A 26,764-nucleotide genomic window follows, 5' to 3' on the forward strand; every position below is an offset into this window, starting at 1 on the left:
ATTTCCCCAATGGGGATCAAAAAAATTCAATACTAACATATAGTTATGCAGTATGTATAGTCAATACAGCACACGTCCATGCATATACTTATACATATGCACACAGTCATATATACACGTATGCTTACATAACCACATCTATCTATCTATCTATCTATCTATCTATCTATCTATCTATCTATCTATCTATCTATCTATCTATCTATCTATCTATCTATGTCTTTTGGACATCTGATTATTTGAGAGTTTCAGAAGTGGCACAAGTGACATAAAATAGGGTAGAATTTATAGTTTGGCTCGACTAGTCTACCCTCTGCAGGACAAATGAAGAAAATGTATTTGTCAGGCAACTTGAACCTGTGCTAAACTTTTACTCAGTTTCATTTTAAAAGAGTGGCATACCTAACTCTGACTAGCTAGACATATAAAGGACGAACCATTTCGCTCTGCTGTTCAAACCAAACACAGAAAATCACTGTTTTGCGCAGAAATGGGCCGCACGCCCTGTCAAATCGCGATTGAATTTTTCTATTGTTACCGTTAGCTGTAGCTAGCGTTCTCAAAGGATCGTGGGAAATGAAGTCTTGAAGGCTCAAAATGGATCATACCAACTGTGTCGCACAATCGCTTTGATTTTACAAATCCCGTTTGTCGCCAGGAATAATAAACTGTGATTTGTTTACTGATTTTATGTCATTTAATTAAAAAAAATATATATGAGAAATTTTTGAATTAATGGATAAAGTGGTTAAAAAGCCGACTAACTCCCCCCGGTGCAACGGAAGAATACGGGCCGCCCGTTAATGCGAGTCCTCTTCTACCGTTGGATTACGGCCGAGGCAGCACGCAAACGGACCGAGCCATAAAACGTCGAATAAAACTAAGAGTAAGTTCAGCAAAGTTGCATATTTAGAGCCCGGGACATTACCAAAGTGTGCTGTTTTTAAAACCAACTAAATATGTTGAACTGTCGAGTTTTTTTTTTTAACGCCACGTGGTCAACAAAACTACAAGTTGGTGGTGCTGTCAAACAACTTGACGGTAGCAGCGTAACTTCTGTGTTTTAAATGCAACACGGTTTTCTGTTTAAATTTCTTCCACTTTATCTGTAATTTGTTTCTGGTTTGTTGCGAGTACTTACTAAACTTGAAAAAAGTTTAAATTAAATTGACCTACTTTTCAGCAGTTGTAATTTATTTTGTCTAATATATATTTTTTGTCTATAGTTTTTTTTTTTATTATTATTCCCATAAATGTTTTTCAATTAAATTTATTAAATGTATTATTTCTCTGTTGGGCATTAGCGTCCTATTCCAGTTACCAAAGGTGAGTTTTGAAGCTGCTTTTTTAGCTGATGCTCTAACACCATGTCTCAATTTATTGCGGTCTTGTTGTGTAGGTGAAATATTTTAATCTCAGTTGCCATTTTATTGGATGTTAATTGGTAAAGCTAATTGTGTAATTGTGCACGTTTGCAATAAATCAGGTTAAAACTTGAGAAAATTTGAGAGGTTTTCACTAAACGTTATAATTTTCTGTAATTCATTTTTAGTCTGTAATTGATATTTAGGTCATTATTAATGAAATTCATCTTAATTGCTGACTACTCTGAAAGATTGATCATTAGTCTAAAAGTATGTAGAAGCTGTTCGGTTACCACCCTACATATTGTTGCTGAATAAAGTGATATGATCTGTAATTCTTCATGTAGGTTGACTCATATCAGTGCCACACAATTTTAAAAACACAGTCTAAGATTTTCGGCAGGTGCATCATTTGACAGCTGCATAATTTTTGCCAGCTGACCCTAAAGTTAAATTGACACCTCTAAAAAAAGAAAGAAAAAAGAGGCCACTCCAAGTGTTAGGCCATCAGTGCATTTTAGCCGGGTGTATCCAATAAACAAGCGAATGATGGCAAAACTACACTAACTTGTGCATTACCAATGTTTTCAATGCATTAGGCGTAGTTTGTTTTAAGTTCTATTTAGTGCATGAAATCTGGTTTGTGTCTTTCGGGTGTGACATCTGCCTGCCTGTTGATTGATGAAGACATCTACATGATACTGGTGTTCATTCAACTAAATACAGTAAAAACTTTGAATTATCCTCCATTGTGTCAGAGCTATGCTTTGGTGCACGCATTGAGTTTATTGGTGTTTCAGTGTGAACATCTTGTCATATTTAATGCATAAACTCAGTGTTTGCTTGTTAATTGGACACAGCTGTGCCTGGAAGGAATAGCCTCATTCTTGTTTTGCAGCACACTAGTTATTATCTGCATGTGACCCCAGGCAGCTCGTTTCAAGTTGAGATTAGGATGCTAAAACTGTACCTCAGTCGTAGTTGGAAACGTTTTCATGTAAATGTTGGCAGTTTGTGGTGCCCGTGTTACCTTTCGCCTCGTTTGCCTTGGCTTTGCTGTTTGAAAGGCCAGCGTGAGATTGATCATCTGCTGTAACCTTTCTGAGCATTATTCCATGTTGGAAGGTTTATTCATCTTTATTCTTTGCACCATTTTAAAGGCAAACAATTAAATGAATTGTACATTTTCTGGGGTTGGGGACGGCAATTTGATCAGTCTGCTATCTCTGGCTTTTAAGACGACATTGCTGCCACATTTAGCAGCAAGTACCGGTGTCATGCTAACATCTCACGGACTAACGGCTCGAGCTTCCACCTGTTGCTTGTTTTCTCTCCTCATCAACATATAAAGTGAGTAAAGGAGACACCCTTTTAATAGAGAAATGGATCAGTCTCGGGCAACTCGTCAGCAGGGAGGAACCCCTCAAAGTGCTGTACCAGTGGGAGCGTCCAGACAGGGCAATGTCCCCGCTCTGGAGAGAGGCATCATCAGTGGAGACAACATCCAGTTCCGGAGGCTGCGGCAGCGCACCCGTCTGTCCCAGTCGGAGAGCTCTGGGGAGGAATGGTTAAGCTCCTCCGTGGAGGCGAGCGGCTCATACGGTCAAAGCCCCGTCCTCCAGGGCATCCAAGCAGAAGCTTCGTGGCGCAACCGCAGCTCCTATGAAGACGCCGAGGGCAACTTCCATCGCCGACTGGCCTCCAATGGCAACGGGCCGTTCTCATCATCTCCACGGAGCCCAAACACCAGAGGATCCTTCACTGCCCACTCCAGACGTGGACATGGTCAACAGCAGGACCAGGGGCACACTGTGACCACCGTGAAGGCCTCCGGGACCCCCCACCGTCAGCTCAATAAAGGCCGCAATCGCACTTCCTCCGAGACTGAGCAGGGAGGCAAAGGCAGCAGGGGTCCGCACCCGAGGAAGAGAGGCCTCTCAGAGACGGAAAGCAAGCCCAGACGGGACAAGTATGACACCCCTCACATAGGGAATGGGAGAGACATTGGTTCGGTTTATGTTATTGTGGTGGTTTGGCATTTGTTGTCTGCATTTTTGTTTGGCCTTTAGTTATGATATATTCTGTTGAAGTGAAGCTACATATTAAACTTCTCAATATATAACCTGTTATGTATTATGTCGAACGTACAGTGAAATGTGTTGTGAAAATAATACAATAAAGTGGGTCTCTGCTGTCACTTGAGGGGAGGTGGTTGTGGGCAGGCAGGCACCCACCCTTTGTTACCTAATCCAGACTTTGCAAACCAGGCAACTCTGTTTGTGTGAGGAATGTGTAGCCGTCCGTCTGCTTCTGTAACACATCAGCAAAATGTGTAGGTGGTTCAGACATGTATGTCACAAGTTGGTATGGACATTTTCTTAGCTTTTATTTTACATGATTACTCGCATATTGTCGCGTCCGCTTGCTGGTTGTGTAAAATAGAAAATGTCTATTGTGTGTAATGTTATTACACTTTAATTTTTCTCTCCCTATTCCACCCACAACCCCACCTGTGGCTCTGCATGACACTACAGGCTGTAACATAACAGCGTCACAGTCGAGCATCTAATTAAGCCGTGCTTTGTTGCTTATTTCCTGTCACTAACTGTGCTGTTTGTGGCCGTGACTGTTTAGCAGATAAGCTGTCAAATACTGATACACTGGTGGGTCTGCCTTGTCTAATGTCTCTTGAATTCTTAATTTCCTCAGTACCAAAATGAGCGGACTGCAGTGCCTTGCCACAGAGAACATCTGGTTCGACAAACAGCGCTACGATGAGGCCGAGAAGCGCTTCTACGAGGGAGCTAATGGTCCCGCCACACACCAGCAGGTAGAGGAACCTGAAATAAGTCGTGTTTCTACTATGCTCTTTGGGTCAGACGTGCAACCGAATCTAAATGATGCGTGTAAAAAGAATCTGTCTTCATTGTCTGTCGGATCAACTTTCCCGTCTGACGCCTGTTCAGCTGGCGCTGTCCAGTCAGCCCTTTCTATCACTGCCCTGCTGGTTTCTGCAATAGTTGCATCATCGTCTGTCACAGAGCTCAGCAGCTGTGAGTTAAGCTACTTGCTATTTGAAGTGGCTCGTCCTGGTGAGGGGGGTCAGGTGGTTTGGCAGCTGTCTCAGCCTGTCCATGACTGCAGCAGGATATTCTACACATCTCTGGGGAAACAATAGATAGAAATTATACCTTACTCACTTGCAGGTCTTTTATTTATTTTTTTTTTTTTCCAACAAATCACAAGAACTGACATTTCCTCTGATTTGCATTGCGATCTTAAATGGTGTAGAGAATTATTGTTGTGCGGGTTGGGCCGTCAACACATTTTATTGTACTCTACAATCGTCTGGGTTTTAAAACGGAAGAAAAAAGAAGGTAGCTGTCATTTCAGGACAGTGTCATTAAAATGACAGCTGCGCCGTGAGTTGTCATGCTAGTTTGTGTGCCCTCAAGTCTGCAGCCAGAATGTGTGTAACCTCTGTATTGTGACAGTTGGCACATAACCAGGACCTGACACACATCTGCTTTTCATTGATTGCACGTTTTAATCTACAAAGACTCTTAAAAAAAAAAAAAAAGCTAGTTCAGGTTTTAAAACCATAATTTGTTTTACATGTTTGTTTGTTTGGTGAATGAGCCATCTCGCTTTTGTCTGTTCTGCACGCTGCTTTGTGTCTTTGTCATTGCTACTGCTTCAACACTGCTTTACCCACACATGCCTGCAGGAGACAGGAGTTAATGACATCCTGCAGGACATTGCTAACTCCCGAAAGAATATCGAGCAGTCCCTAAACGGAGTGAGTACTGTACTGTGAGTGAGCTGCTGAACTACACCCCCTGTAGTGGCAGGACTGTGCTCACTAATGACACTGGACCAGCCCTGTGATGGGGGAATAGTTGTTGAGAAATGATGAGGTTGTGGACCTTTTAAAAAGGCTTTCATTCTCAGAAATGTAGAATTCTTCAGGCTGCACATAAGCACTATTTGCATGGTGTATTTTCCCTCTCACCTGTGTTTGCTTACAGTCATCGTCTCCACTGCACTTTCACTAAGTTGCTTATTTGTTTGCACATAAGTGGTGAAAATGTTTGGTAGAAACATCTTTTCCTCATCAGTAGCTACTTCAATATTTTTATCTTTTGAAGAGCTTCACATATTTTTAAAACTAATGTATACATTAAAGATCTTATTGGCTGCAATTATTCCTCCTCTTTATACTGCGTGCAAAATTTTCTTCTTTAATCACATTTCAATGTATGTGACTAATATATGTGGTTTTGACTTTGGCCAAAGCTAACTTAAGTGTTGAATCGTCAGTTACACAAATAGGACTGAGTTTAAAAAAAAAAAAACTTTCTCATTCACGTAAATATTAATTTCAAAGATCTGATATCGTCTTATGAAATCCCTCGAGTTTTCTTTTTTTGTAAATGAAGGCCATTTGTTAGTTTCTCCTAGCATGACGTCTCATGAGAATCCACAATGCAGTTAGTCCTCATGTGAGGGATCCAAAGAGCTGAGCAGCTGATGTGTGGCAGAATATAAAAAGCATGATGATAGAAGAGCTGGATAAAAGCAATCTGGAGAGGAGCAGTGATAAAATATTATGGAAAACCTAATGACAAAGCTTTTATGAGAATCTCTTTTATATCCCAGCAAAATGGTTTTGGAACTGAAATATATCTGATTGGATTTAAATCAATAGCGACACCCAGGCCTTATACACAAAGCAAATAGATACCAGATTGAATACCCTCTTTGTGACTCTGCCCTACTGCTGTAGTAACTAAACACTCACTCATAGAAATCACCTATGTTGAAATCACATGGAACAGTTGGAGGATTCATTGATTATCTATATGGGTAATATTGTATTTATGTAACACTACACTAATGTAAATATAATTTGAGTTGACCTTAACTTGAATTAACCTGAACTTAAATAATGGACCTGTCCTTTTAAGGAGTGTCCACAACAAAACACTTTTGTTTTGGCCGCACCACAACATTATGGTCAGTAAAACCAAAGGGATGTTCTGTGAAGCTGCAGGATTGTGTTGCTGTTGCCCATCTTGGCACTAGAAGTGACTTTTTACACACCCACCTGTGGAAAGTGTCTTTTCTGACGTTCCTACAACCTCTACTCTCCTTCCTGTCTCCGTGTTTTTTCCTGTTTACCTGAACTTGTTCATCACCGGGTGCAGGTGAAAACAGCTCTGCAACCTGCCAAAGGGCGCCAGCAGAAACGCCAGCACAGAAACGTAAGTCCTCCTCATCCAGCGAGGATGGGAACGCTGCATGGTTTGCACAGATAGCTGGATGTGCTGGCTATGTCTGCTGCTGTTAACGTCATCACGGCAGAGCAGTGTCTCATTGTCCTGTGCCACCATCTCACCAGCCTGCTGCTTATGTTCAGTAGATTCTATGGAGATGAAGAAAGATTGAAGACAAAATGAACAGATTTAAAATGAACGCATCTGGGATTATAATCATTTCATTGTGAGCTTGAGGATTGGCTATTTTTTCATTACTTTTGCCTCAGAGTGCAATGAACCTTGGATACAAAGATGCAGCATGAGTTGAGAGCCAGAGTTTACGGCCGGAGCGTTTACAGCAACTTTGATCAAGGTTTTTTCTTGCAGTGCATTGTGTTGTGTTAGCTTGCATGCTCACAGGATTATATCCAGTCTTCTGCCTCTTTTGTTCTCCACACACTGTGTTAACCTTCACGTGATCCAAAGCCCAAATGTGATTTGTCAATACTGCTGGAACTACAGACGCAAACCAGAAAGCTGAAGGCAGCAAAATGTAGTTCTTATTTTACTTTCTGCATATTATTTTGCAGATATCTGTGTGTGTGGCTAGTCCAGCTCTTTAAAAAGGTCTAAATATCACATGGTCAGCTCAGTGATAACATGCAAATCACCAAACTCTAGGTGCATTTGACTTTTTTCCAAAGATAAGAGGCTGCCTGATAATGTTGAATGACAACAAACCAAGTAAAGATGTATATAACCTTCTTCTAATTTTTACGTGGAGGAGTGGATATTTTTGTTCAGCATGTGTCCTGTTTTAAGAAATATTTGTCAAGAACTGCATGTTGATATTGAAACACGAGAGTTCATTTTAACATCCTCACTGTGTGTGACGTTTATCCAAATGATTGTGTGACACATTTTATCACTGCATGATGCTTTTTTGGACACGTTGAGCACTTTTTGTGTGTTTTTTTTTTTGTTTGTTTTTTTTTGGTTTCTTTTGGAACTCAAGCTGGTAGTTAACATTTAAACACTGATCTGCAGCATGACTCATGCTAATTGCTTCACATTTATCTTTCGACAGTCGTCCTCACAGGCAGCAGGAGACCAGGAGCTGGTCTCACGCATGAAGAGTCTGGAGCTGGAGAACCAGACTCTGCACAAAGGTGTGTGTGTGTTTCTACGTCCCTTACTGTGGTTTTACATCATTTGTGTTAAACACCCATTGAATTTGACAGTAATGACAGAATGATGTTTTTCAATGCGAAGAACCTATATGAAATTATTCTTATGGCAACAGCTGGCATCTTTTTTTTTTTTCAGTAAGAACCTGTTAAATCTCATTGTACTGAACCTGCTCAACACCAAACAGTAGATACTTGAAGCTGATGAACGCTGCAGCTAAAGAGCCAGATGTTTCCCTCAAACACTGGCTTAAAGTATGATGTTATGTCAGTATTCAAATATTGGAGCTTTAACTATGCTGCTGTTTCCTTGTTAGTGGTGGAGACCATGAGGGCAGCCCTGCAGAAGCTGGAGACCAGAGTAGCTGTGCTGGAAAAGACTCCTGCACAAGCAGCCGTCCCCTGTGCTAAGGTAGATGATTAAGAATTAACCCTTAAAAACCAAACAGATTGCCGGCTATTTGTTAAAGCTTCCGGTTTTTCAATGACCCTAACTCAGTTAGTTTGTGCTTCGTCCTCCCTTGCACATAATCTTTTGTTCTGTCTTTTATTATGCCTCTTTAAACATGATCTTTTAATTGTGTGACGAGATTAAAAACCAGAATCCCTTTTATTGGCCAAGTATGTGTGCACATACAAGGAATAGCTCATTGCTACAGAACAAAGTACATAAGTAAATGTAAACAATAGAAAATTGTACAACATGCAAAGATGCATAAGGTGATTTTCTAACCTTTAAATTGTATTGTTCAGGCTGCCCCAGTCCAAGCCGCTCCAGTCAAAGAGGTAAAGATGGAAAATGGTGATGATGACGATGACGACGACGTGGATCTGTTCGGCAGCGATGATGAGGAGGAGGTTGACCGTGTCAAACAGGAGCGCCTGGAAGCCTATGCTGCCAAGAAAGCCAAGAAACCCGCCCTCATTGCCAAATCATCCATCATCTTGGACGTCAAGCCTGTATGTACCATCCAAGTCCTTCAAATGTGCTCTGAGATAAACTCTTTTTGTGGGAAGAAATATAAATTTGGTATATTGACTTAGGTTACATCACTGTTTCAATGACATGTTAAGTTGTTCTCATTTTCTTATATACCTAAGTTAATGTTGAGTTTTTCTCAAGGGGACGGAGTATAGAATACAAATAAAATTAATTCATACATATGTATATAGAAATATTTGTTAACGATTTAATCCTGTCTGTGTTCCTATTGTTTAGTGACATTGACGTTCTTCCTCATTTGTTTGTTTAGTGGGATGATGAGACAGACATGGCAAAGCTGGAGGAGTGTGTGCGCTCGGTGCAGATGGACGGGCTCCTGTGGGGAGCGTCCAAGCTTGTGCCAGTGGGCTACGGCATCAAGAAGCTGCAGATCAACTGTGTGGTCGAGGACGACAAAGTCGGCACCGACATCCTGGAGGAGGAGATCATCAAGTTCGAGGACTTTGTGAGTATTGATGACACTGGTATCAGGAGTCACTTGGGTTTTAATTTGATTATTTTTTTGTGGCATCCATAAATTTACCTGCTGAGCTTTCAAAATGACATCTTTGATACCATCTCAGTATAAAACTGCAGTATCAGTACTTTAACATGCACTGTAGTAACTGTTTACTTTAACTCCATGTATGGTGTATATACTCCGTATACACAGATACATCAGATTTCTCCACTTATTTTGGAAGTTTACTTTAAAAGTAGCCAAGATGAACAATGAAAACAAACAGGTGTTTTTTTTGTCAAGTACAATTTCAATCCAACTTTGGACACCTATCTACAAAAGAACACCACTGTTCTGGTAAACTCTGCATTGTAAGTCTGTTTTCTAAATAGAAACATATTGAATTTGCTCTTATACAGGGCCAAGAGATTGAATTTAGCTGGAAACATCTGGTCCTTTTAATCTCCTGCTTCCTTAGAAAAACCAAGTTTCTTGTTTACATTTAAGATACCCGCTTTCTAAAGAAGGCCAACTGCAACCTGGTTGTTAAAGTGTATGTATTATCTAAATGTATGTAAATAGAATTGCAGAATTCGTACAGCAGTTTCCTATTGGGAGGAAAAATATCTTTTGTCAATTTTTAAGGGGACAATCACAAGCCACAGTAAAAGCCTCTAAATATTGAACTTTTGCTTTCAATGTTGAGGGGAATAAATTACATTATGAATTAAAAAAAAATACTTTATTTTCAATAGATGTTCTTCTGAATACACATCTGTTAATACAACAAATGACAAACTTAAATCTATTTTCCTTTATCTGCAGATCCAGAGTATTGATGTTGCTGCCTTCAATAAGATCTAAAGTCCATCGGCCGGTTCCCAGCTCCACCAAAGTATTGCTGCTGCTCTCGGCTTGTATGGTTATTAAAAAGCAAAGCTGTGAGCATAAACATCGTCTCAGTTTCGTTATTTTCTCTGTGAGATAAATGGTTTCAACCCCATATTTACAAGGGGAATTAAACTGCTTTTGATGCTGTCCAGTCAATTTCACACTTGAAGAGAGGACAGCTTCAACGTAGAGCCCAACCCCACCCAAAATCCCGGGTATACAGGCTGAGTGAATGTTGTCTTTGCTTTGTAAATTGGAACCATTGTTTCAGAGACATTGTAGAAAGATAAAGTCCCACCTCTGAAGTCCAGATACACTCCTATTCTGCTGCTGCAACTAGTAGCTATGGTCACGCTCTCTTTATTGTGCTGAAATGAACAGTCTGTGTTAGAGCAGTCCAGGCTCCAGGACTTGGAGTTGTGTCCCAGCTTGGAGTCGCTCCCTCCTCCACTCCTGCTCATGTTTTTGTAGCAGATGCCAATGGAAACTCCTCCACTTCCAGACCACTCCACCTCCCAGTAGCAGCGCCCTGCCATGCCGGCTCTGCACAGCACCTGGGCCCAGCTGGTGAATCGATCCGGGTGGTCTGGATAAGGCTGCGCTTCCGATCGCGTGGTCACCCCCCTCCGCCCATCGGAGAACCACAGAAAAGGGTTGGCTGAGTTCGGGTCCAGGGTTATGTCACTGTGGTCTGGACAGAGGACATGGACAAAAACCAACTAGAGATCGTTGTGTATATTACAGTCAAGGTTAACAGTAATCAAATAATTATACTCACACTGTAGAAAATCTGCTCTTGTCTTTGGCTCCGTGTTGAATGATATCTCGATGTCTTTAGCTATTTAGATGCAGGGGATAAATGAATTGTGCTTTAAATGTACAGTTTAATAAGCCCTGTCCTCTAGTTACTGTTGCTATTCCCTATGATATGAATTTTTAATATTTTAACGGGGAGTTGACATTTATTGTGCATATGCATTAATAACATCTGTGACATTTGTTCTTACATTATGATCACAAATAAAAAATATCTTGGGAGTAGAAAACATGGAAAAGTTTTTGTTTACAAAGTATTTAGTGGAAAAATACTTTCACTATTAGAAATGAAAGGGAAAGAGTAGAACTAATATTTAATACATGCAGGCTGTAAACTAGTTAGCCGGGCATGCTAACAATTTAGCTTCCTGACGGACTTGTCACTCCATGGTTACGGTTGCTAAGCTCTGATTGGACAATAGTCTTTAGAAGAACAAGGTAGCTACAAAAACATACGTTTTGTTTTTTCGGTGTTACTCGAATTTTTGATTTCCTTTCTTACTGCTTCCAGTTGTCTCGCTTTAACAGCAGCTTCTGGTTCAAAAAAAACAAAACGGTGGTTACACAAAGTACGGGCAAAACATTGTACAACCTCACTAGGTCATCGAAACAGAGCGAAAAAACAAACAAACAAAAGTTCCTGAGATCCTGTTATACATATGGATGGATATGCTACATTTCATTTTATAAATTGTGTGTTTTTACTGCATAAATTCACAATTATAATTAAGAGAAAACGCGTTTCCTCTTGACCCGTCGCTCCATAGTTACGGTTGCTAAGCTGATGGGTTTGTTTACGACAACGTAAAACTATTTACAGTATACTCAATACAAATGAAAAAACTGTCATACCTTTAGTTTTTTCCGAGTTACTCAGGCTGCTGTTTTCTTTGAGTACAATTACTAGAAATACAGACAAGAGAATAGTAATTATTTGCTGTTTAATGATAATAATAATAATAAATGGGCAGAAAGTACCTTTATCAGATATTCTGCTGAATTCTTTGTGGAGGTTTTCATCCAGACTCTCCTTCAGATCAGCCAGGGCCCCTCTCATTGTTTTATACATCAAATACAGAAGTGCATCAGTGTTGGGCATCTCAGCAGGCTTTGTATGGAAATGAAGAGACTTGCACTTCTGCAGTGACATGCGACAAAAACAAATTAGAGGACAGTATTTGAATGCAAGCGCATACCTGGACACGTCAAGAGGAAGTGAAGTGGATTTTAAAGTTTTTATGTTTTTCCACCATTCCTAACATCAAAACTCCACACAGAACAGGAAGTATTTCAGCCGTCATTGGTAAAAACCTAAGCACAATAAATTTCACACTGGTTAAAGGTAAATTATACAAAAAAGGTGAGCTCAAGCTTTCAGACACATGTCAAAGATGCAAAAAAACAATACAGTAGGCTAAAACTGGGTCATTTCAGCTCAACAACATGCATTTGATATGAACATGTGACTGGACTTACATAGTTTATTCTTTTTGCTCAATTACAGCAAATCTCGTCATTTAATTTCTAGATTACACATCTATTAAATAGCGGTTAAATTAACCGTAAAGCAGTCCTGCAGTAATTTGACAGGAAATAACTAAAATCATGTTTATAATGGCAGAATGACCAAAAGAAAGCACGCGTTTGTGTATTCCTTTTAAATGAGGAGTACAGCTCTGGTCTCTGACTGGATATTTGTGCTCTGTTTAGACAAGTGATTAATGCCTCATGTCTAATGAACTCTAATTCTTTGGTGTAGATTTTAGGTTTTATGAATACAAGCGTTGAAATATACATTACAACCTCATAAAAACGACTCTAAATGATTATCACTAAATAAATGTTGTCATGTTGTCAGTTCTGACAATCTGGTCTGTAAAGAGAGAACCTGTTACAGTACTGAATGTCCATAATTCCCACATTTTTCTGTGTGAGTAAACTTTTCTGTGTGGACCTGGAGGAAGTGGATGTGGTCCTCGGTATGAGAGAGCTTCTCCAGCTCAGCCTCGGTCCTCCTGAGCTCGCCTATCTCCCTCTGTATCTTCTCCAGCGCCTCCTCAGCCTGACTGACGGCCGCTCTCTCCTGGACTCTGATGAGCTCCTTCACCTCACAGCTTTGCTTCTCGATGGATCGGCTCAGCTTGGAGAAAATCCGCTCACTCTCCTCCACGGCTGCCTCTGCCGAGTGCTGTGGAGGATAAGGTTTTCTCTCTTGGGTCTCATGTAAACCACAATTTTTTTATTTTTTTATTGTGCACAGCACTGCAACAACACATTAACAGCAACTATAGTTGAAATGCACTCACCTTGAAGTACCTAATAACATATCTAATTTCCTTCTCCGTGTCCCTCAGTTTCTGCACGGACTTCAAAGAGGCTTCTTGAAGTTTTTTCTAAGAGAATAAAAGACATGAATATCACATGGAGCAGTCCCTCGTGCTGCTTTCCACGGATGGAAATGTTTGATTTCACAATCAAAAGGACTGGATTACACAAGAAGGTCTTTGGTCCATCAGCTGCAGAGACATCAGAGCACCAGATAAGACTTCTGGAGGTACAAATTACTCTACCTGTGTTCAATATTTTAGCTGCTAAAGTCTTTACACCAGACTTGAAAAAGTATTACACCATATACCGTATACAAAATAAGGGGCAGGTATTATGTCTCTGCTCCGACTTCAAACACCCAACACAGAAAAAGGATGATGCCCATTAGTACTTGGGGGGGGGGTATTTTACAGTCACAAAGCTCAGTACAGTACAGTCTTATGGGAGGTATTAGCATTGGAGCTAGCATAGATTAGCACAAAACTAGGGAAGCGTTACTAGGCAACCGTCAGACACTGCAGGAAGTTACTATTCCGAGGCAAGATAGGTTGTATCAACATTAGGACAAACAGTGAGCTATTCACTCATGTCCAGTTCTTTTGAGAATGGTGTTGGTCGTTAACAGAAAGCACGGACGCCTCACTTCATCCCTAAACGTTTGGTCAGGAAGGCCATCAAATGAAGCTTCCTCCTGCTATTGAACCTTTGCCCTAAATGAGATCGCTCTAAACCACAACTCTGTCTTTCATGTATATCATTTCCTTTGTGGTGTACATATTACCTGCGATGACACACACACAGTTATTTATCCATAACATGCTGCTCCTCTTCATAAGTCATTTAAAGGAAATTCCCCTCATTGGACACAACTAGAATATATTAAAAATATATTAATAAGATATGTTAACATTTTAAATCAAATAGTGGGAGTAGTAGGCGTCGTACAAGGTGCAGTTTGGGTGCCTTTCTTAAGGGATTTTTTAGCCATGGATTTAGAGGGAATTCGTACCAGTGACCCCACAAGCCCAAGTACTTTTCTCTAACTAGCAGATCATTGGTTTAATGTTGTGTCAACATCAAATCTCTAAGGCTGGGGTCTTCAATGTTTTTCAGGTCAAGGACCCCCAAACTGATGTTATATATGTTTTATACATTAAACTCGGCCTAGTGCTATTTATACAGACATTATTATCGTTTTGCACTTAATATTAAGCCATTCAAACATTATTTCTTTTACTTCAAACATGTGCAACAGTCGGCTGCTGACTGAAAGATAACATCTTCTGCCTCCATTTATCCCTTTACTAAAATATTTTGGATTCATGTCAGTGCGCATTTTAAGAAATTTAAATTAACAGGGAAAATAATAAAAAGAAATATGAAAAATGTCTAATCAACCAAAAATGTTTTGACCCCCCCTGCAGTACCTCCGTGAACCCCCTGCAGGTCGCCGACCCCCTGTTGAAGACCTATGGGGTTATTTGCACTAATAGTTTCCATAGTTTTACATCCTAATCCTCTGGATTACTTACTTAGATTCTTCAAATTTCACTCAAAACCACAATTTATTCATCTAGTTCTTGGTTATTAGCAGCTATTTATCTGCTTTCACACGACTACCAACCATTAATAATAAACAGACACGTGACATCTGAGTGCCCCTTTAAAGTCAAATCCTCAGCAGCATAAGCAACAGCAGCAGCAGTAGTAGTAGTAGTAGTAAAATAGTAAAAATCTACATGGAGTGCTCTCTATAAATTCCAGAGTCAGTGTGTTATCTAAGCCGCAGTCAATCAAACCATAAACACATTTGAAGTTCGTGAATGATTAAGTTCCCTGTAAACAGTCCCCACCCACCTGTTGTCTGTCCCTCTCGTCCACCGCCGGGACCGTCTCGTGGCCCCGGTGTCTCTCTTTGACGCACTGCGAACACACACACTGCTGCTCGACGTGACAGTACAGGCGCAGCAGCTTGTCGTGCTGCGGGCACAGCTTCTCTCTCGGCTGCTCCGTGGGCGCGATCAGTTTGTGGGACTTGCCGTGGAAGCGCTGTTCGTGGGCTCTCAGGTGGCCCGCGCAGTAAGACTCCGAGCACGCGAGGCAGGACTTGACAGCCCTGCTTTTCCTCCCCGGGCAAACGCCGCACCTCACGTCCTCCGGTTTGGCCAGGGGGGGACGGGCAGCATCGTGGAATCCGCTTCGCTGAAACTTCTCCACCACTTCCCCGAGAACCGTGTTCCTGCTCAGCAGAGGTCTCGGGTTGAACACCTGCCTGCACTGAGGGCAGCTGTACTGGCCTTTCTGCTTGGGCCTGTTCCAGTAGTCTTCAATGCAGTCCAGGCAGTAGCTGTGTCCGCAGGGGATCGTCACCGGGTCCCTCAACACGTCCAGGCACACCGAACAGCAGAACTGGTCCTGCTCTATGGAAATAGTCGCAGCTGCCATTTCCCTCCGTGAGTGAACTGAACAGGGAAGGAACAAAGATGGGCGTAGTTCACAGGTGCACTGATCACGGCTTCTCGGGTTTCAGCTGCTGCTCTCTGTGAAGCCTCCAATCACAGCCAAACACCGGCAAACAGGCCCGTCCCCGACGAACTGGGAAAACCCCCCCTGTCTCTGTGGAGCCTCCCACGGCCTCTCCACCTCACACCTAGACACTTCACTTCAGCGTTATCTGACACGCCGCTGTTTGTGTGTGCGAAGAAGTCAACCCTCTGCACCCAAAGCCCGTATTTTTTTCTCGAGTAGTGTGAGTTGTAAACAAACCCGGAGTGAACGCCACATGAGAAAATGAATTCTGTTTATTTAATGTCATCATGTAATTTGGCTACATTGTCCTTAAAGCATTAAATCATTTCAGTCACAGAGTTTTTTTGGTTAAAAATGAAAAATATGTATAAAAGAATAAAAACTAAAACTGTAATAAACTACGTGTTAACCTCTGTCCAAATACTGAAACGAGATGCAGTGTCTCAGTCCTACTTTTAGCTGCTTAATACTTAATAAAGTAACCGCGTGGTGCACGTGGCCTTCGGCGCCACTTTGCTCTTTTCGCTAGGATGCGAGGTTCAAGTAAATCTGACAGCAAAGCCGTGACGTGAATGAGGATAAAACATTAGAACTGTCCCACACACAGCGCAGATCTGTGAGAATAGTCAGATGTGATGGCACCCGCAGCCCGAAATGTTTGACGTCGTCTATTTCCTTCTGGCGTGAGCGCGTCGCTGGGGGTGTCTCTGTCTGGATCCTGAAGACAGTTTGGACCCTGAGCAAGTAGAAGAGGGATTATTAGGATGCTCCTGTGCATTTAACATGGGTATCAGGGGTAAATTATTACAAATAAAATGCACTTGAATAATGAATAATATACAGTGACGTTACGGTGATGGAAATATGACATTTCTGTTTTCTTCAGGCTGTTTTTACACATGGATGAAAAATATTTTTAACTAATTATTTGAACTATAAGTTCAAATAATTACTAGCAAGTGATGATTTTTTTCTTACATTGTATTTCTAAATTGCTGCTGCTTTTTATAAATATTATTTATTGTTTTCTTTCCCCTTTTTAACCTATTGTGATATTGTGATATAACACCTTGTATTTCACTTTTAGGATGAACTTTACCACCTGGCCGGGGACTACAGCTGTAAATTAGCTTAATTAGCTAAAGCTGCCCCTTGATTAATAGGGACTGTCCACAATAAAATAATAAAAATAAAATAAAAAATAATAATTTAATAGTAGGTAGTACAGCGTGTGTGAACGTGAAATACTGTCAAGTGCTTTAAGTAGAAAAGTGCTACATAGTAACTACCAATTATATCATATGATCATAAGATTAAGACAGTTTTAAATGCGAGTGTTTTTATGTATTTAGCGTGTACATGTGAGACCATGTGAAATATTCACATATACAACAGAAAAATGGAAACATTGGAAAATATAAGATTATACTCAGCTAATTTTTATATTACAAAAAAAAAGAGCAGTATGGTTGATTACAAAATCATATTACTGAGAACCATCTAATGGCCTAAAATTTAATGAAACAGTTAAATTTAATGAATTAGTAAAATTTGAGATTGCTGCATATTATGTATATAGTGTATAAAAAAAATATTCTAAGCATGTTTGAAGAAAGACATTAAGAACTCAAAGGAACTGATGTGTTCAACAAATTAAAGGTGAAAACAAATACAAAAAGTAAATGCATCTTCATAAAGGGGTGAATTTATGGAACAAACTGGAGGAGAAATTAAAAATGTGTGAAACTATTCAGAAATTTAAAAGACTTTTCAAAAATAAGTATATATAAATAAGTAGTATGTAAGTATGTTACTACTATTACTATTATTACTATTATCATAACTGGAAATGTCTGTAAAGTAACTGTACCCACTTTGAGAATGACCAAATAAAAACTATTCATTCATTCATTCATTCATTCAAAAGGAAGAAAGAAACTGAGATACAACCTAGTCTAATACTTTGGCCTCATGAGTTCTTTTATTTCAGATCAAGTTCATTTCCCTACTAAATTAATACTTTTGTATTTCCACCTACGTAAGCGTGTGTGTGTAATTTAGGGCTTTTCAATTATATCTTTTATGTTGTTACTTGAAAGACAGAGAAAATGAGTCTGGATGTTTCAGTGCATTTTCATTGCATTTTTTTAAAATCTGGCACTACAAAAAAAAAAAAAAAAAAAAAAAAAAAAATATATATATATATATATATATATATATAAATATATAAATCATCAACCATCAAAATAAGTGTTGCTACTGATAATTGACATGTTGACAAGGCTCTAATAATGCCTCCAAGAAAAAGACACTTTGCATTTATATTATTGAAAATATCTCACTTTTTGAGTTTTTTTCTCTTTTTTTTGAAAAAATGTTGTGATCATCAGAAACATTGGCATATAACAGGTGAAAAGCCAGAAAAAAATCTAACTTTTGGTATTTATGATTAATACTGCAGCGGATTAAAAGATTTATGGAAAAAAAAAAATGCATTTTTGAAGATGACACTTTTGTGAGTTTTAAAGGGTTAAATGAACATAAAGGCTACGGTGGCTGTTTACCAAACGGCGTGAAGGCAAAGGTGGGCATGGCTGGTGGTGCAGAGAGGAACGGGTTGAGGGGGCTGATGGGAGTTTGGTCCAGTCCGGATGGAGAGATCACTGTGAGAACGGAGAGAACGAGCAGAGTTAGTGCGGAGCCTCTGGACTGTGAGAAGCTGCAGAACTTATGCAGATTCAGCAAACTCCCCGGTAAACAAACACGCTGAGTTTGGTGTTTTTTCGGCTGCGAGGTATCGGGTCAGGATGGGATTTATTTATTTACTTTATTAGAGCGGTCACACGCCGTTTAAGTACAGAGCTACATTTATATCTCACAGGAAATATCCAGTGAAGGGTTAGAATTATTACCAACTGTATTAATTTACTGAGGCTTGTATCCCATTACTGTCAGTACATCCCAGCTATACACAACATTAGTAACACCTAATAATATCACAAATGAACTATTTCGCTTAAAATTACGCGCAAAACCTTTTATGAATAATCCTGCTGCAGAGCTGAAAACTGAAGTGAACAACAACCCGGTGAATCCGGACTCTCGGATTCTGAGAAATGAGGAGCCGCCCGCGATAAAACCATGAAGATTACCTTCGAACTGACCGTGTCCTGATGAATGCTGGTTTCACCTGGTCAATTATTAATTTGGCTTTTTCACAGCTTCACAGTGGACTTCACACACTTAGTTAATCCAAAGGTCGATGCTGCTCACGTGTCACTGACAACTTGTGTCTACATAGGAAACATTACATAACTAAACGGATAAATTCGAGGCAGAAGGTTCGTCCCCACGTCTCAGTCAAGCTGCAGCAATCACTGGTTCTAAAGGGTTTTACTAAACAGGGCGGCTGTGATTTGATCTGAGCAGCTCTGGTTCCTGTAATCTTTTTTTCCTCGTCGTTATTCGTGTGTCTTTACATGTTCTGTAGCTGCTTTCGAGCTTTGATCATCTCTCGTGGAACCACCTGGAGACTATATATTGACTTGTAGATGGTTCTGGCTCCTACTGTTTCATTCTGGTGAGGAGCACAGGTGTGTTTCTTTCACTGATTTAGCAGCACACCATGTAATTATTCGCAGTTTTGCCTTTGTTAGTTGCTCTACAATGAATAAGAAAGCATAAGTGATCCCTACACACCAATCCACTCACACTCCTCCGCTCCTCATTCTCTCTCTAAACACTAAAGACTCTTAAACCACCTCCACTGCACCACACACACTTAAAAAATCTGTTTGCACAATACTATGCACCAAATATTGCACTAGTTTAGTAAAATTGGGTAGCTATTACTTATTATTCATGCACTGTTTATATCGTCTAATTTATCATCTACCATTTCCTCTAGTATATTCACAGTATCTCTATCAATCGTTGTGTATATCTCGTACATATGGTCTCATCTGTACATAGGTTTCATCTGTAAAAACTGTCTATATGCTGTTAAAAGAACCTGTACCACACCTCTTATACACCTATAAACTATTTATGCTACATGCACTTACTGCACATGTGGTTAGATGCTAAACTGCATTTCGTTGCTCTGTACCTGTACATGTGTAATGACAATAAAGTCGATTCTAATCTGACATAATCTAACCTAATTGGATCTAAACTAATCATATTTTATGCTGCTTCTGGTTTCCTTGCTGCAATCATTAGTTGATAATCCTCTGTCGACTGTTCAGATTTTACATATTTTCCTGTCATAACTCAGGTATTCGCAGGTTTATTTTTTCACGCTTTTGTCTCTTGTTGTCTGTTAAATACATTTAATGTTGGCTCCTGCCTTGTGTCACGACCTGATTCGTTAAGTCAGTGTTGTTCGTCATTTTAATAGACGATAATATCGTGTAAATGAACACAGTGCGTGTTTTACGTCTGCCCATTTTCTTCCGTTCTACTGTTCATTTGAGTGAAATTCATGAATAAAGTTAAAGTTAAATGACTTTTTCTGTTGATATCCTGATAATCTCATTGTTGTGACATTTTTTGTCCACAATAATCAAACTAAGTTTACAAGTTTTTATGGATAGGAACCCCCACATTGATACTGTTTGTATCAATGTGAAGACCAACAACGGCTCAAATGCTTGGTTGTAGCAGACAAACAACATGAAGGAAACACTTTAACTATTAAACTATTTTAGACTGTTTCTATAAACAATTATCATGGGAAGATGAATTCATAATTATAATAACCATTCTGCAGCTCTACTGTCGGGTCACTTTTATTTAAATGGCTCTAACGCTACATGAAACACCTTCAGTTGAGATGGGAAAACTATGAAGCCCTTAAGGGAACATGCTACATTTCTTCTTTAAAAAGTATCTTGTGTTTATGAGATACGATCTTGTGCGTGAGCTGCCTCTGGAAGGTGTGTCATGTTATTCAGACATTAGCCCCTACGTCTGTGTTTCATGTGGCTCATTCACACGGGATGATCTCTGCTGCTTTACACCTGACTCCGCTGCGTGTCAGAGAGCAATTTACACTTCTGACAGCTTTAGTTACCCTGGGAAGAAATTAGTTTCTTGGGCGTGTGACATACTTTTTTTTTTTTTTTTAAATCCCCCATGTCCCCTTAGGGGCTCCATACAAACCTCCCAACAAGACACCTTGAAATAAGAGATATGTACTTTGTGAGTTTTGTTTTTATCAAATGATCCTAAAAAGATATCAGCTCTTCAGATGATGTTTAAGATGCATTTACATTCACACAGAGATACTTAAGTCATTCAGTGCGTTTACATGCAGAGCTTAATCGAGCTATGCTCAAAATTAGACTTTCTGACTACAGTCCTTGTCCCAGTTTACATGAAGCGCAAGAAAATCGAACAACTGTTCTCCTCCTCTACACTAGGTGGCGATACGTGTCTTTTCAGCGGGTTAATACCACGTTAATACGGCCCGATTTCCTGGTTGACCTATAACGCGGTATAATAAACTAGAGTCATTCATGCGGCGTACGAGCACTTCAAACAACAACCAGACGCATAATAGTACAATTTTAATCTTGTACGTAATGTTCGCGCTACTTCTGGTGCAGGTAAGATCCGCGCTATCCCTCAGACGGCTCCGTTTCTCGTCTTCTTTTGCGATCGACTTTCTTAGCCATTTTGTTCCGGGGTCACGCGCCAGCGCAGTGGTTGTGGAGCATGTGCACACGTATTATCCGATTGAAAACTCTGATTCAATTGTATTATCTGGGTGTCTCAACCGGATCATGAGAACTCGATGAGAACGATTTTAATTGGAGTTAAGTGTTTACATGCACTTAAGTTCTCCTGTTATAGTCCAATTAAGGCAATAATCAATTTTTTTCACGTGCATGTAAACGCACTGACTGTCTCCCTAAAGAGGCGAGGTCTTTAAGACCTTGTGAATGTGTGATGAAGACCAGACTCACATATGGGCGTTTCCATGTGTTCGGCTGACCCGGCGTCACCAGACTGCGTCGCGTCATGCTGCACTGGAGGATTCTGGTGACCTACAATAACTACATCTTTCACTACAAAAGAGAGAAATGACATTTAAAAAAAAAAAACAAACAAAAAAAATCATTTCTTTTCATGTTTTCCAAAGAGACGTAGCCCTCTGTACCTTTCTCATAAATGCTGACAAATCCTTCCTGACAGACCTCCTGCAGCAGCCCCTTAAAATCTGACAGAGCTGTCATGACGGGGAGCACGGTGAGGCCGGGGTCAGAGGTGACTAGAGGCAAAGCCGGCAGCCCAGGTGGAGCGTGGAGAGACTGACAGCTCTAAACACGGACAGCAAGGGTTAGGGGTGAAGTCTGGCCAAGTGTTAGAGAAAAATCTAAAAGACACGGAGGAGCCCGCGAGGCGTTACCTGAAGGAAAGAGACGGGGTCCTCTGTGTTGGAAACCTTGTCCAGTTCAGCCTCGCTCTTCTTCAGCTCGGCGATCTCCTTCTGGATCCTCTCCAGCAGCTGCTCGGCGTCGCTGACGGCCATCTTCTCCTGGGCCTTGATCAGCTCCCGCACCTCGAAGCGCTTCAACTCTATCGACCGGATCAGCTCAGAGAAGACGCTGTCGCTCTCCTCCGACGCTGCCCGAGCCGAGCGCTGGAGGGAGACACAAAGCAACGAACAGCAGACAGAGTGAGGATGATAATGGCTGTGGTTCAAAGGAGGTTCCCAGCCGTAATGCTAATAAAACGACATGTATTGAACTGTAACATGAGCGTGGCGGCGGGACAGTTTTATTAGTATGAGCACTTACGGTGAGAGAGAAAATGGCTTGTCTCAGCTCCTGCGCCTCCTTCTCTCTCTGCTGAGCCCTCATCTGGGAGCTGTGCTTCATGTCACCGAGCTGCATCTGAGGACAAATGTCGACATGATGCAAAATGTCACTTTTACTGAGTGAAAGTAAAGGTTAAATCACTTTTAGGAGGAAGGTGGCTTACAGGTCTGGGTTTAAGGGGGAATCTTAACTCCTGAATCATCAGTAAAGAAGAAGCAAAACCAAGTCGATGTCGCTCTTTCACACCAAACAGACCAGATCTAATGCAAACTATTGCATCTTATTATCATTCATGTGCATGTAAGACATATTCTTCCATCTCTATTTCGTGCACATTTTTTTTTTCCCATTTTGTTTGATTTTATTTTACGAGATTTTGTATTTATTTTTACTTGTGTCTCTCACGAACGCAACTAAGCTACTGTATCCAAGCAACTTCCCTTGAGGATCATTTAAGTTCATCTAAGTCTAAACTAAAAGATCTGTTTGTGCTTTTACTCTCGTTATTCTGCCCAGACCACATCCGACCGACTGGTTCACACTTTCCAGACCTGGACTAGATAAATATGGAGGCATGAAATACTCTGGTTTTACCTTGTGGCAGAAGTTAAGAACCCACAAACAAATAAATATAATTTCATTGCTTGTCTAAATATTAGTCAAAAGTTCATTGTACTCAGATCAGTGCATACTTTAAAGTATTTGTCAAAACAGGGATTTTCTTTACCTCCACCTAAAGAGCTTTATACCAGGGTCAAAGTTTCCTTTAAGAGCTGTGTGTGAGATTTGCAGTTGTTTACAACTTTGTTTCACTGTAAATCAAAGTGGTGCTTTTGGGAAAAGGTACAGATTTACATTAAAAGAAAAACACCGCAGTTATATTTGTCAGGATTCCACTAGTTTCATTTATAAGATTACTGTTCTTAGACCAGAGAAACACGGAGACTCCAGAGACTGTTTGAAACTTTAAACTTAGGATACTTATCATTTCGTTTATATCAATCTACCCAGACAACGTGAGACCAGAGACTGTTTAAAACTTTAAACTTATAAAATCTGTAAGATGCTTGTCATTTCATTTATATTAATTTACCCAAGATTTGATTAAACTGTAAACGGGACAAAGGTTGTTTTGTTCAACAGAAATCTAGATTAGATTTAATCAGGTCTAGATTGGACATTGGACCACTTACACACACCAAGAACAGAAAATAAATTTGAATTTGTGAAAACGAGATGTGTGGAAAACTGTGAGGGGAAAGCACCAACAAAGATAAGGAGGAAAAATATGACTAATCAACCGTCTTTCACCGTGCAGACCGTCACGTGTTTCTATACAGCATAACCTTTGAATATAAACAGGCTGACCAGATTAGAGTTTGTGAAAAAGAGGGTCCTACAACCGGGGACACACACAGAGAAACGCAACGCAAATTTGATCTAGTAGAACAAAATCCCAGAAGTGTGAAATCGTTTCAAAGTTTTAGTCTGACAAATTTTAAAATCTCAAAAAGGGAACGCCTGGTCACCCTGATATAAACCGATCAGGCATAACAATATGACCACTAACGGGTGAAGTAAAAAACAGTGACAATTTATTGTTCTGCTGGGTAACTAGACATGTACCACCCACTTAGACCAGACAGGACACACATGCAAAAATGGTTTAGGAACAACTCAGAAAAACACAAAAAACAGCACAAGGTGTTGACCTGGCCTCCAAATTCATTACATCCCAAACTAACTAAATAAGTTTCTGTGGGATGCACCGGATCCACAGAGACCCCTACCCTAAACCCATAGGACCAGAGGTCCACACTAATAACATCCAGGACACCCTCAGAAGACCCATGTCCATTCTCTGATGAGTGGTCATAATGTTACGCCTGATCGGTGCAAACAGTACAGCATGAAACAAAACAACTACTTTAGTGTCAAATGTCTCGGTCTTGAGCCTCTCCGGTGATGCCTTACCTGTTTCTGTTGTATCTCTGCCTCCACCAGCACCGTGTCGTGTCCCTTGTGCTCATCCGTCAGACACAGGTAGCAGATGCAGCACTTGTCGGTGCGGCAGTACACCTCCAGCAGCTTGTCGTGTTGGGGACAAATTGTCTCCTGGAGTCGCTTGGAGGCCGACACCAGCTTGTGCTTCTTGAAGGCGGCGGACTCGTAGTGAGGCTGGACGTGTGCGTCGCAGTACGAGGCCAGACACACCAGGCAGGACTTGACAGCCTTGTTCTTGCTCCCGGTGCAGACGTCGCACTCCACGTCGTCGGCCTGCGCCAAGGAAGTCTGGGCGGGGGGCGCCGAGGCCTCGCTGAGCCTCGTCTTCCTGAATCTGTCCACCACATCGGCCAGCATGGTGTTTCTATTGAGCGCCGGCCTCGGGTTGAAGTTTTGTCGGCACTGCGGGCAGACGAAGACCCCGAGGTAGTCGTCCTGGTCCCAGTAGTTCTGGATGCATCTGGAGCAGTAGCTGTGTCCGCACGGGATCGTCACGGGGTCCTTCAACACGTCCAGACATATGGAGCAGTTGAACTGGTCCTTGTCCAGGAGGACTCCGGCCTGAGCCATCGTCGAAAAAAACACCCAAAGACGGTGGAAATAAGTGAAAACACAGGGACGTGGTCGACAGAGTCACAGCAGAGTGCTACTGCCGTTTGGTTTGTTTACAGGAAGTGACGGGGGAGGGGGTGTGGCTAAAGTGACATCACCGGAAACTGCAGGGGATTTAATTTTTAAAATACAGTTTCAAAATAATATACTTTAAATATTGATTGAAGGTTCTCAGTCATCTAGGTCAAAAAAAAGGCAACCAGACTTTTTTGAGAAGACTCCTCCGAGTGGCTTCTTCAGTTCTAAGACACTGGTGGGAAGTTAAGGTTTAAATAGGAGACTCTGTGGGTTGAACCCATAATAAACTTGCTTGACTCGTCTCTGTAGGAACCAGAAACTGGTGCAACTAATTGCTTTAAACAGTTGGATACTTACCTGTCCTAAGAAATTCTTCTGCTTTACTTGTGTTCTTTAAACTTTTGACACTAAATATACTGTTATGTTATGTCATGTCATGTATCGTTTGTCTTTCGGCATATATAATATTTTCCTATGTATACTTTACAGAGTGGTAGATATTTATCTTATTCCAAAGTTAATGGTGTAATAGTATACAATAAATAAACCAATAAATACAACAATAACAACACTGCAGTGCAGAAAAAACCCCACCACAAACCAAATTTTAACATCAGTAAAAACAGGAACAAAAATCATCTACACGTTTTAATTCTGAAATGCTTGTCAACAATAACCCACAGCCTACACACTTTGTTTTTGTTTTTTACAGTTATTTTTTGCACGACCCACTTCCTCACTGTTGTAACATTTATTTACCAATTTCAACAATTTTGAATGTCTTTGTATTTCGATTTAGAATAGAAATATACTTTATTCATCCCTTGGGGGAAATTCAAGTTTGTTTTTGTTTTTTAGAATCGAGAAATACTTTATTCAAAAAAAATACTTTATTCACTTTACTTTTCTCTAATATGTATTTCTCCCTATATATATGTTGTATATATATGTTGTTATTTTGTGGTAGATTTTCATTATAATATTCCTGTCAAATTCGTTCTTTTTCGTATTTATCCATGTCAAGTTCAATATCTTGCAACTTACAATAAGGAGGTATTTTCAGCAAAAAAAAAGCGGCACTAGACCGCCCCCTATCGCTAATATTACATTACTGCATCTTCACTGTATAAGCAGTTGCAGCCTTTTTGTGTGTGTATGTGTGTGCTGTGTATGCATCTTATTTACTCATTTGTGTAATTTGGGGTAGTTTATTCTATAGTCAAGATTTTAACAACCATATTAAAATTGCATGTTTTTAATTTAAAGTCTTAATTTAGAAAACATGTAGTGGTCAACAAGAACTACACACTTAATCTTCACTACATGTAAAAATTGCGCTCATGTCTTTTTATCCAGTCCTACTACAGCCTGTTTGAGGAGCTCGGATACATGTTTTCTTAGTTCCTTAAACACATCTGACAACACCCCGTCACAAATCTTGTCAGTACATCTTCATTGCAGTAATACAAACTACAAACAATTACTCAAACA

General features: G+C 40.4%; 2 protein-coding genes across 6 annotated transcripts; one reads left to right on the forward strand and one right to left on the reverse strand.

Moving 5' to 3' along the window:
* The first annotated feature begins 772 nt into the window (after positions 1-772).
* On the forward strand, positions 773-10,203 carry LOC125010323 (elongation factor 1-delta-like). Of its 5 annotated transcripts, none has more exons than XM_047588859.1 (10): positions 773-886; positions 1,318-1,326; positions 2,743-3,333; positions 4,074-4,194; positions 5,092-5,163; positions 7,710-7,791; positions 8,127-8,221; positions 8,563-8,769; positions 9,063-9,257; positions 10,077-10,203. In XM_047588859.1, the coding sequence occupies exons 3-10, from the start codon at positions 2,747-2,749 to the stop codon at positions 10,113-10,115; spliced, it is 1,398 nt and encodes a 465-aa protein (XP_047444815.1). In that variant the 5' UTR covers positions 773-886; positions 1,318-1,326; positions 2,743-2,746; the 3' UTR covers positions 10,116-10,203. The 5 variants fall into 5 exon arrangements, with proteins under 5 accessions (XP_047444815.1, XP_047444814.1, XP_047444817.1 ...); XM_047588858.1 differs by having other exon boundaries at positions 783-886; positions 1,305-1,326; XM_047588861.1 differs by lacking the exon at positions 5,092-5,163 and adding an exon at positions 6,572-6,628 and having other exon boundaries at positions 784-886; positions 1,305-1,326.
* LOC125010647 (E3 ubiquitin/ISG15 ligase TRIM25-like) lies at positions 9,975-25,324 on the reverse strand. The gene is made up of 15 exons (XM_047589408.1): positions 24,614-25,324; positions 22,619-22,714; positions 22,228-22,461; positions 21,979-22,138; positions 21,785-21,886; positions 18,380-18,478; positions 16,499-16,551; positions 15,144-15,806; positions 13,265-13,351; positions 12,913-13,146; positions 11,937-12,096; positions 11,811-11,861; positions 11,415-11,492; positions 10,921-10,980; positions 9,975-10,833 (listed from the first exon to the last, which is right to left on the reverse strand). Exons 1-15 carry the CDS (start codon positions 25,211-25,213, stop codon positions 10,301-10,303), a joined length of 3,210 nt encoding a protein of 1,069 aa, XP_047445364.1. The 5' UTR covers positions 25,214-25,324; the 3' UTR covers positions 9,975-10,300.
* Between the last annotated feature and the right edge of the window lie 1,440 nt (positions 25,325-26,764).

This window comes from Mugil cephalus, chromosome 7, assembly GCF_022458985.1.
Source record: "Mugil cephalus isolate CIBA_MC_2020 chromosome 7, CIBA_Mcephalus_1.1, whole genome shotgun sequence".
NCBI classification, from domain to species: Eukaryota; Metazoa; Chordata; class Actinopteri; order Mugiliformes; family Mugilidae; genus Mugil; species Mugil cephalus.

Bases quoted from the DNA above. Each gene is read 5' to 3' on its own strand.
- LOC125010323 (XM_047588859.1), top strand. From the start codon at position 2,747: ATGGATCAGTCTCGGGCAACTCGTCAGCAGGGAGGAACCCCTCAAAGT. The intron at 4,195-5,091 runs GTAGAGGAACCT...ACATGCCTGCAG, and splicing joins GTCCCGCCACACACCAGCAG to GAGACAGGAGTTAATGACAT. The intron at 5,164-7,709 runs GTGAGTACTGTA...ATCTTTCGACAG, and splicing joins TCGAGCAGTCCCTAAACGGA to TCGTCCTCACAGGCAGCAGG.
- LOC125010647 (XM_047589408.1), bottom strand. From the start codon at position 25,213: ATGGCTCAGGCCGGAGTCCTCCTGGACAAGGACCAGTTCAACTGCTCC. The intron at 18,479-21,784 runs GTGAGTCTGGTC...CCGTTCTCACAG, and splicing joins ACACATGGAAACGCCCATAT to TGATCTCTCCATCCGGACTG. The intron at 12,097-12,912 runs GTCCACACAGAA...ATGTCACTGCAG, and splicing joins ACCACATCCACTTCCTCCAG to AAGTGCAAGTCTCTTCATTT.